This window comes from Tyto alba, unplaced genomic scaffold (assembly GCF_018691265.1).
Source record: "Tyto alba isolate M040663 unplaced genomic scaffold, T.alba_DEE_v4.0 Super-Scaffold_5, whole genome shotgun sequence".
Taxonomy (NCBI): Eukaryota; Metazoa; Chordata; class Aves; order Strigiformes; family Tytonidae; genus Tyto; species Tyto alba.
In genome coordinates this window covers 2,549,368-2,558,774 of record NW_024881326.1, presented here as the reverse complement: position 1 = coordinate 2,558,774, position 9,407 = coordinate 2,549,368, and the positions used below count along the sequence as shown (strand labels likewise).

General features: G+C 60.6%; 1 protein-coding gene across 2 annotated transcripts; it reads right to left on the bottom strand.

Moving 5' to 3' along the window:
* Nucleotides 1-1,045: 1,045 nt before the first annotated feature.
* LOC116959286 (G-protein coupled receptor 12-like) lies at nt 1,046-6,196 on the bottom strand. 2 transcript variants are annotated; one of them, XM_042807252.1, is made up of 4 exons: nt 5,924-6,196; nt 4,141-4,223; nt 3,717-3,928; nt 1,046-2,713 (listed from the first exon to the last, which is right to left on the bottom strand). In XM_042807252.1, the coding sequence occupies exons 3-4, from the start codon at nt 3,793-3,795 to the stop codon at nt 1,665-1,667; spliced, it is 1,128 nt and encodes a 375-aa protein (XP_042663186.1). In that variant the 5' UTR covers nt 3,796-3,928; nt 4,141-4,223; nt 5,924-6,196; the 3' UTR covers nt 1,046-1,664. The 2 variants fall into 2 exon arrangements, with proteins under 2 accessions (XP_042663186.1, XP_032839335.2); XM_032983444.2 differs by lacking the exons at nt 3,717-3,928; nt 4,141-4,223; nt 5,924-6,196 and adding an exon at nt 3,068-3,189.
* Nucleotides 6,197-9,407: the final 3,211 nt, after the last annotated feature.

Genomic DNA, 9,407 nt, shown 5'->3' with positions numbered 1-9,407 from the left:
AGAGCTACACACTGTGGTTTGGTGGCCGTGGAGCCGTTGAGAGGAATTTTTGTCCCGTTTGCCAACGGCGTGGCAGAACCCAGCTTCGAGGAGGGGCATTTTGGATGCTGGAGGTCACAACACCCTTCTCTAAAGGAGAGCAACGCGGTTGGGACACCGGGCTCAGCTTGGGGGGGGGGGGGGGGGGGGGGGGGGGGTCTCCTGCCAGGAGTCCCATGCCAGGCCCCAGAGCAACATCCTTCACCTTTCCCCTGAGCCACCCTAGATGTTTCACCCCAAGCCCTGCTGTCTCTCTGAAGGTTGCTTGGTTTGCTGCTTGCTTTTTAAGCGACTGCACTATTCCACTTCTCGGCCAAAAGAAAGCACAAGATAAAGGACACTTCGTCATGGTCTCACAAACACCACAAAGCACATGGCATGGAGAGGAATGTGAGGGTACCGTAGCTTCCTTAATGAAGCAAGTTAAACTGGTAATATCCGGAATAACACGTATCATTACCGAGGCTTCCCTCTAGGGGACCCCAACAAACCCGGCCCCGTTTTGGGATGAAAAATCCCACCCCACGTAAAGCATCCGCGTGGGAGGGAGCGCGGTCGGCGCAGCGCAGCACCCCACGGCTCCAAACCGGGCAGGAGCACCCTTCCTCAGCCTCCCCAGAACCTTGGGGTGGGGGGCACCCCGGCTGCCCTCGCCAGCTGCACACCGGGACCCCCCCCACCCTGCCTGCGGAGATTTTCTTTTTTTTTTTTTTTTTTTTTTTTTTTGGGGGGGGTGTGTGTGTGTGTGTGTGGGATGGACCCCCCCATCCCTGCGGCAGCCCAAAACAACAGCCGTCCCCTAAAGTGCCTTTCGCCCCGCGGGGTCTCAAAGTGCTTCGCAAACGCCATAGAAACAGGCACCGTCCCCGACCCCCCCCCCCCCCCAAACAGGTCCCCTCCACGCCCCCCCCCGGCCCCCCCCGAGCCGGAGCTGTCCGCCCCCGCGGTGCTGAACGCCGCCCCCCCCGCCCCCCCCGCCTCCCCCCCTTCCCCCCCCCCCCCCGGATTATTGCATAGCATTGCAAGACCTGATTTTAGGGGGATGGGCGCCCCGCATAACAACCCCACGCGTGGGGACCAGCACCACCGTGAGGGGAACAGACTCCCTGCCCCGACACCCCCCACACACACACTCCTGTGGCCTTCCCGGCCGCTGCCACTCGTGGGACATGTCCCCGGGGGGTGGAAGCCACCCGGCCGGCAAGCCCACTGCCCCCCTGGCTCCTTACCCCGAGAGGAGACAAACGTCATTGTACGGAGATCTTCTTTCTTTTTTTTTTTTTTTTTTCCTTTTTCCTTTTTTTTTTTTTTTTTTTCCTTTTTCTTTTTTTTTTTTTTTGGTGTTTTGTGTTTTTAAATAAAAAATAAAATGTGTAAGAAAATAACATTTCTAAAGGAAACCATTATCATTCTACTCTCTCTCTTTCTTTCCCCCTTCTTTTTCCCTTTTCCTTTTTTCTCTTTTTGGCCATCTTTTCATGGAACGAGATGTGCTGGCCGGGGGGAGGGGGGGTGGTGGTGTGTGGGGGGGGTGGTGTGTGGTTCCTCCCGGTAGGAAAAAATAACGACAGAAGAAGAAGAAGAGGAGGAGAGCGAGGGAGCGCGGGTCGCTCCGTGCTCGGTCCTCACACGTCGCTGGATGTCCTTGGTCTGGAGGAGAATGTGGAGGGGATGCACCCGCAGCAGGCCAGCCAGAGCGACTTCTGGATGTCGGGGTTCCTGAAGGCGTAGATGATGGGGTTGATGAGGGAGTTGCAGGTGGCGGGCAGAGCCAAGGAGTAGGTGTAGACCACGGGGTAGCTGGAATCGGCCACCAGAGAGTAGATGGCGAAGGGGATCCAGCACAGGGCGAAGGTGCCGAGGATGAGCGAGAGGGTGGAGAGCCCTTTGCGGGTGGAGGTGGCCTGCGCCGTGGCGATGAACTGGTGCTGCACGGCGATCTGCTGAGCGTGCCGGAAGGCGATCTTGCAGATCTGCAGGTAGAGCTGCATCATGAGGGCGAAGAGGAGGAGGAAGGTGACGGCCAGCACCGCCGCGTTGTCCTTGGTGACGGGCCGCAGGATGCTGCAGGCGCTCTGGTCCCGCAGGCAGTTCCAGCCCAGGAGGGGCAGTAGCCCAACGCCCAGGCACAGTAGCCACATCAGCAGCACCATGGCGCAGGTGAAGCCCAACGTGCGCTCGCTGTGGTAGGTGAGCGCGTTGTAAAGCGACAGGTAACGGTCCACGGTGATGGCCAGGAGGCTGCAAACGGAGGCGGAGAAGGCGGCCAGCAGCAACCCCGCCGCCCCCAGCTCCGCCGCCTCGCTGGGCGGCCGCAGCAGGTACCGCACGGCGAAGTTGGCCACCAGCCCCAGCCCGGCCAGCAGATCGGCCAGGGCCAGGCTACCGATCAGCAGGAACATGGGAGCCCGCAGGCTCGGCGTGTAGAACAGCACGGCCAGCACCAGCGCGTTTTCCCCCGCCACCGCCGTCCCCGTTGCGCACAACGCGATGTCCCACGGGCTCACGGCCCCACCGGGCCCGCTGCCCCCCGGGGCCGCCGTCCCCGGCCAGGCGCTGGGCTCCGAGGCGTTGCCGAGCCCCGGGAGCCGCTGCTGCTGCTGCTGCTGCTGCGGCTGCTGCGGCTGCTGCGGCTGCCACGGCTCCCCCATAGCGGCGGGGCCGTGCAGCATCGCTGGGGAGAGAAGGGAGAGGGATGCGCTGAGGGGCTCCGGCGACCCACGCGGGCACCGAGCCCGGGGACCCCCTCGCCGAGCCCCGCACCGAGCCCCGGGACCTCAGCCCCGAGCCCCGGGACTCCCCGCCCCGAACTCCGGGGAGCCCCGCCCCGACCCCCCGGAGCTCCATCCCGAGCCCCGGGACATCCCCCCCCCCCCCGCCCTTCTCCGAGCCCCGGGACCCTCCGCCCCGAGCCGCCCCCGCCCGCCACAAGCCGCCTCCCCCCAACCCAACTGCAGCTTCCCCGGGCAGTCACCCCCCCCCTCACTCCACCCCTACCCCCCCCCCCCCCCCCCGGCCCCACACGCACCCCTCGCCCGGGGGAAGCCTGGCCGCTAGCTCTTGCTCCTCCCGACGGGCTGAGGCCGAACACAACTCAGCGCCCCGCTGCTGGCCGCAGCCTCCATGCGCTCTGCCCCGCGCAGGATCCGCAGGCGCTGCGCACCCCGCCGCCGGGGAAAAACACGCTGCGGTTGCCCCGTCCTCCCCCTCTCCGCGGGGCACAGCTACCTTTTGCCGCCTATTTATAGCGCAAAACCGCACCCCCCCGCCCCTCCGCAGCCCTTTCTTTTTTGCGTGCAGTGAGTAAAAATAAATACTATTAATAGGCCAGCCCTCGCATGGCTGTGGAGCTGCTGATGAAAGGAGAAGGCAGCGACAAGGGACAACCTGCGTTAACTTTCTCCTTTCTCCCTCCCTTCCCCTCCTTTGGAAAAGACTGGTGCAAGATGCTCCCAGCCGGTTGCAAACAACTGCAAGATCCTGCCCTGCTCGGTGCGGTCCCCCCCTTGCAGAGTAAATCCTCTCCCCCCCCTGTTCCCCCGTTGAGGTGTGAAGGTCGGGGGCGGGGGGGGGGCTCTGCCCGCAGCCCGCTGCCGGCCCCCGCCGCTGGCATCCCCCCTTTCCCGCATGCAGCCCAGCCGGGGGGCAGCCGTGACCGCCGAGGGTTGTTGTTTTACCTGGCTTTAATGCTTGAATTTCAGCTTGCTTCCCCCCGTTTTTATTTTTTCCTTCCCAGTCCTTGGTGTTAAGCCTCATTCCTCGGCGAGCATTGCTAATAACGTTGGCAGATAGCTGGCATCGACTCGCACTTAATATTCCTGCCCCATTGGATCTGCTGATAAATCTCAACTCTGACGTCAAAGTCTTCACTTATATTCATGATCCAAGTCTGTGAATCAGAGCCGCTGTGATCAGAATAACAACAAGGCTGGCTCCCTGCTCCACAGCCCCATCCACACCCGCAGGCACGAGGGGGTGCGCGCACCCATGCCTGCACCCATGCCCCCACCCCATGCTTGCACCCGCCCCGCCGCTCATTCATGAGCTCTCCCACCCCCCCCTCACCCCAATGCACCTCCCCAAGGTCGGGGCCCCCCGCACCTGCGTTTTGCGGATGCGGTTTGGGTGCCAGCCAGGCAGAGGCGAGGTTTATTTTTACCGCTTGTGCCGAGGGACGCGGGGATCTGAAGGGGAAAAAGGGGGGGGGGGGGGGGTATGATCCGGCACGGCGTGGCTCAGCCGACCCGCTCTTCAAGGGCAATGCCCAGGGACAGCGGTGCTGGTCCCCCTGCACCCCCAAGAGCCAGCAGCCAGGGGTGATTGGGGGGTCCTGGGCAGCCAGGCTGGGGTAGATGCATCCCCCCGCGGGGGGGACATGGCACCCCAGAGCCTTCGCCCTGCACTGGCTTCCCTCCAGCCGGCGTAAATGCTGGGGTGAGGAGGATCAACCCCTGGGAGCTTCACCTGGGCTGCCCAGACCAGCACCCACCCTCCTGTATGGGGGGGGGCCTGCCCGAGGACAGTGGGTGCGGGGGGGGTCTGTCCCCCTCCCTGCACCGCAGCAGCCCCCCCCCCCCACCCCCCCCCCCACCCCCAAGGCTTTCTTCCTGACTCTTTGGGAAAGCATCAGCCTGGAAAGGAACAAATCCCAAAGACACGATTAATTTTTCCGGACACAAATGGCTCCATGATTCAGCTCAGGAACAGGATCTTCAAAGCAGGGATGCTCAGCTCCCAGATCCGCAATATTTCAGCTACACCTTCCCCCCCCCCCCCCCCCCCCCCCCTTTCCTACTGGTTTCATAACACTCCAGCTTTACTCTTTCATCCCCCTCTCTCTTCCAGGCTGTAGCTATGCAGTGCAGCGAGCTCGATGCCAGGGAGGATTTCCAGCTCCTGATGCGCAAAGATATTTAGGTGAATATCGGTGGTTTTGGCGGAACCCAATCGTCCCAGTTAGGAGCATCTGGGTTCTTAATGAGGATGAGCCCCGTCCCAGGGGACTGGAATCGTCATCTACCTGGGGCCGCCGGCCGCGTGACTGAGCGCCGTTGTGTGCCGAGTGACATGAGCAGCATGAAAAGGGGCGGAGGGAATCTGAGCGAAGAGCTGAATGAATTCGCTCCCGCTCCCAGTAATTACGCACCGCCCGGGGAAAGGGGGAGGCGGGTGAGGAGCTTTGAGTGATTCCCATCGGCAGCTGCCTCTGCCGGGAGGTGGGTGCCGGCGACGGGCCGGGTCGAGGTGTTGGGGCAGGGGGGCTGCGATGGCCGTGTGAGGTGCTCTGCGGGGACACAGCCCACCCAGGGCCCCCAGGCTGAGCTGAGCGCGGGCGGCCTCAGCCCAGCCAGGCTGCCGAAGCCGAGGCCACGAGCCGAGGGGCTGCCGAATCCCCCACCCAGCAGAGGGGAAGCTGCTGCAGCTCCGGGTCCAGCCAGCCGTGAGGTTGGGCAGGGACGGGCACACGCAGCTCCGGTAAGTACCCTCAGACACCCAGTTGCCCCAGTCCAGCCCTTGGATCCTCTCACCCGGAGCCGCCTCTCGCGCAGACGCCCACACCCCAACGGCTCTCAGCCGACCCCAAACCTCGGGGTCTCGCCGGTGGTTGGCCTGGACCTCCCGCTCCCCCCAGCATCCCACCCCCCCGCAGCCTCACTCGCCCAGACCCCCACATCTCTCAGTTGATCCCCAGAGCACACGGTGGCCCAGGTAGTCCCAAACCACCCCGCTGCTTCCCTTCCCCACCTTCAGTTCCTCCCCTCCACATCCTACCATGAGGCCGGCACAATCCCAAGATGTTTTTCCCACGTCCCGCAGCGAGCAGCAGACCCTGCAGGTATTATCCCCCCTCCGCTCAAGAAGTGCCCCTTTTCCATGCACTCACCTCAACGGGCTCCTCACCCAGAAATCGGGGCTGCTTGCCCTCCAACCCAGGGTGGGGAGCGGCTCCACATCTCCCATCAAGCTTTTTGGGGGTTTCACCACCTGGCTGTGCCACCCCCCCCTCTCCGTGTGTGAGGCTGGCGGCACACTGGGAAGCACTGGCGGAAAAACTGACGCTTTTCCTCTTTTTTTTTTGGAGGTTTTAGGGTGCCCCTAGACCCTGGCAGTGGTGCTGGTGCCTGCGCGGGGCTGCCAGGATTTGGCAGCTGCACAAGAGCTGCCACGTCTGTCTGTCTGTCTGTCTGAAAAGGGAAATTGTCTGTGCCGGGGCTGCTGGGGCACCCCAGGAGTGTTGTAGTTTCCTTAAGGCACCGGTGACAAAAAATGACGTTATCTGGCCATTTTTAAAGCGAGGCACGCCGCCTCCAGAGCTGCCCCGAATGGGAGCGGCGTTGAACCTGTGCATCAGACCTGCAGTATTTGAGCATCTGCCTTTTATAGTTGTGTATGATGTTCTGAGCTCCCTGGGCGTCTGCAAGAACATTTTGTCAATACGTTAAGTATGCTTTATCTATATTCAAATTACAGACTTCATAGCAAGGAGTACAAAGCAAAGCTAATCAAGGACACCAGCAAAAGCCTGACGCTTTAATTACGCAGTGAGAGGCCACCAGCCTCACCTGGGAATGCCGTTCAGCAAGGAGAACGTTTTCCCTTGTCATTTCCCACCTTCACTTCTCATCTTCCTCCTCGGCTTTTGGCATCTGGGAGGGAGCTCAGTGCTAAACCCCACTCATGGTCCTCGCCCAGCACTGCTCCGCTGGGACGTGGGGTGCTACCAACCCACAGCAGGGCTTGACCTGGGTCTCATCCTGCCGCAGAAATTCTGGTTTTTTGGTTAAAACCCAAGGCAACGTGGCTGCCTGAAAGGCAGGCGAAGAACTTGGGAGCCGCTGAATCTCTATCCCCATCTCTGACTCGCTTCACTGCAGCTATTTCTATAGCCAGGTCCTCGTGGTGATTAGGTGGGAGCTAACGAACGCCTGGGTGGGTTCCGGGGTGGCAATCACTAATGACCTGGCTATCCAAGGCAGAGCCCACCAGTAACAAACATCTGCGTAAGGGCTGACGCTTAACAGACATAACGGGTGGTACACAGCTCACCAAGAGGAATAACGCCGCCGCCAATAATCTGCAAAAGCCGACGGGCTGGCAGCACTTTCACCGCTGCGTGTTGGTTTCGCAAACAGCGACCGAAATGCCCTGGACCTCCCCCACCCACCATGGGCTGTACTAAAACCACGCCTGCGACACGCTCGATAAAATACATCCCATGTAACTCCCCATCGTTTTTGGTTCGTCTCTAAAAAGCATTAAAATCGGCTTTATTCCTTTTCCGCGGGGAAACATCACGACCTCCCTGCATCTCATGAGCTTTTCCCACCCTAGCTCCCACTCCTGCCAGAGCATCCCGCAGCCGAGCCGGCGAACCCACGAGCGCATTGCCTTGAAACCCCCCAAACCGAGCGTGGAAATTCACCCCTGTATTTATAGCGGCATCTTTTCCGCAGCGAGCGGACACAGACTTATTTCAGCGCCTCTGTTGTTCCCTATTACTCCAGCGGTGCTTGAAGAGCTATAAGAAGGAAAAGCGCGGCTATAATTAGCAGTGCTGACTAATCAGGGTGGCAAACAAGCACGCTGCGCCCGCCAGCCTCTTCAAAACGGGGCCGTCAGGGGCCGCGCGCTGCTGGAGAGTGCGTGAAGTCCTACATTCAAAGGCTTTGCATCATCTTTGCAGCTACGGGGTGGAAATTAGGCCGTTTTGTCATCGCTGCTGCTGCTGGAGAGCGGGAACCTCTCCCGGCACCGCATCGGCTGCGGGGCTCCAACCTCCCAGCCCGGCAGGAGGAAGGACCAGGACCCAGGGATGGGGTTGGGGGGGGGGGGTTGAGGTGCTGATGTCAAACCAGTGGGGAAGGTGGAGGCAGGCAGGCAGGAGTCTGGCTTATAAAATTATCTGGCTTTGTTGAAAAACAGTTGATTTGGCTAAAAAAAAATCTCTCTCACATAGCTGGAGTGGACCTGTTGGAGGGCCTGGCGTGCAGAAGCGATCCCTGCCATCCTGCCCGCAGCAGCACCGTTCCAACCCTACTTTCACCTCTTGCAGAGCTACGGGTGGACGGTTGGTTTTTGCAGCACCCAGGTCCCAGCCTGCCCTGCTCTGCGGAGATGTGCAAGACCTTCCCACACCAAAATGAGATATATTGGGGTTGTCTGGGGTGGGGACACTGCGTCTCATTGCACCGTTGCAATGGCACATCCAGCTGCTGCGAGGGCTCCCCCATTTAGCAGCAGCCTCGGAGGGGTGCAGGCACCAAGGGGACACGGGATGGTTCAAGGGAAGAGACCCTGAGGGCGCTGCACCCCAAAATCTTTGCGTCGGCAGGTTTGGCCCGGGTGGTTTTTAGGGTTCTTATCGTGGGGGTCGGGCTCAGCCACGCTCTGGCCGCAGGTTTGGGCTCCCAGGGCCAGCTCTGCTCAAGGACAGCCTGCATCCCCACATCCCACTGGCACCTGCATGGGGACAGGACCCCACCGGTGCCTGCACGGGGACAGGGCCAAAATCAGGGCCCCCCCCAGGGCAGGTGAGCGGCGGCGATGCCAACCAGTGCCGGGAGGAAAGGAGCAGCCCTGCATGGTTAGGTGCTCGCTCTGACTTCTCCTCCCGATTCCCACCAAGCACTCAGGCTAAAGCAGGGGGAGGATTTTTCCTCTCTCCTCCAGTGGTATCATTCCCACCCGACTGTTTTTGCTCCTTCAGCTCCGCCGCTCGCCTGAGCCAGCGGAACACGTCTCGAAGCACCTTTGCTGGCACGCACCGCGTCGCCATATGTCAGCTCAGCTCTGCTGAGCAGGGTTTCTGGGGCAAGGTTCTTTTTTTTTTCTGAAATAAAGGGCTTTTGTAGTGTGTTTTCTTCCTTCTCCCAGGCTGCATTTGCCGCTCTGGCTTGCTGCCTCAGCAGCAGCAACTGTGTTTCCCCTATGCCGCCGTTCATCAAGCCACAGGGAACACTGGGAGCGTGCAGGATGCAAGGCAAAAAATATTAGGGCAGACGATTGTGATAATTAATAATTAACAAGAACCTAATTTACCTGACGCGGCACAGAGGTAAAGAAGTTTTTCTGTGGTTTTGAAAGGGGCAAAATAAGAAAAATTCTTGACAAAAATAAACCTGGAGTCTTTTTGCAGCTGAGGGCAGGGCGGCCTTCTCTCCCTGCTGGTCTCCTCGCCACCCGCTGCCACCAACGTGAGCTTTTTAAAGCCAAGCTTGGAGCGAGCTGCTCCGGAGGAGCTCGTTTGCTGCACCCACACTGGGACCACCCCAACACTCGAACCCCAGCAAAGACCCAGGTCTGAGGACCAGGAAGGTCCCAGGTCGGTGCAGAAAAAGCCACCGGCTGCCCCAGAGCCGGCGGTGCAT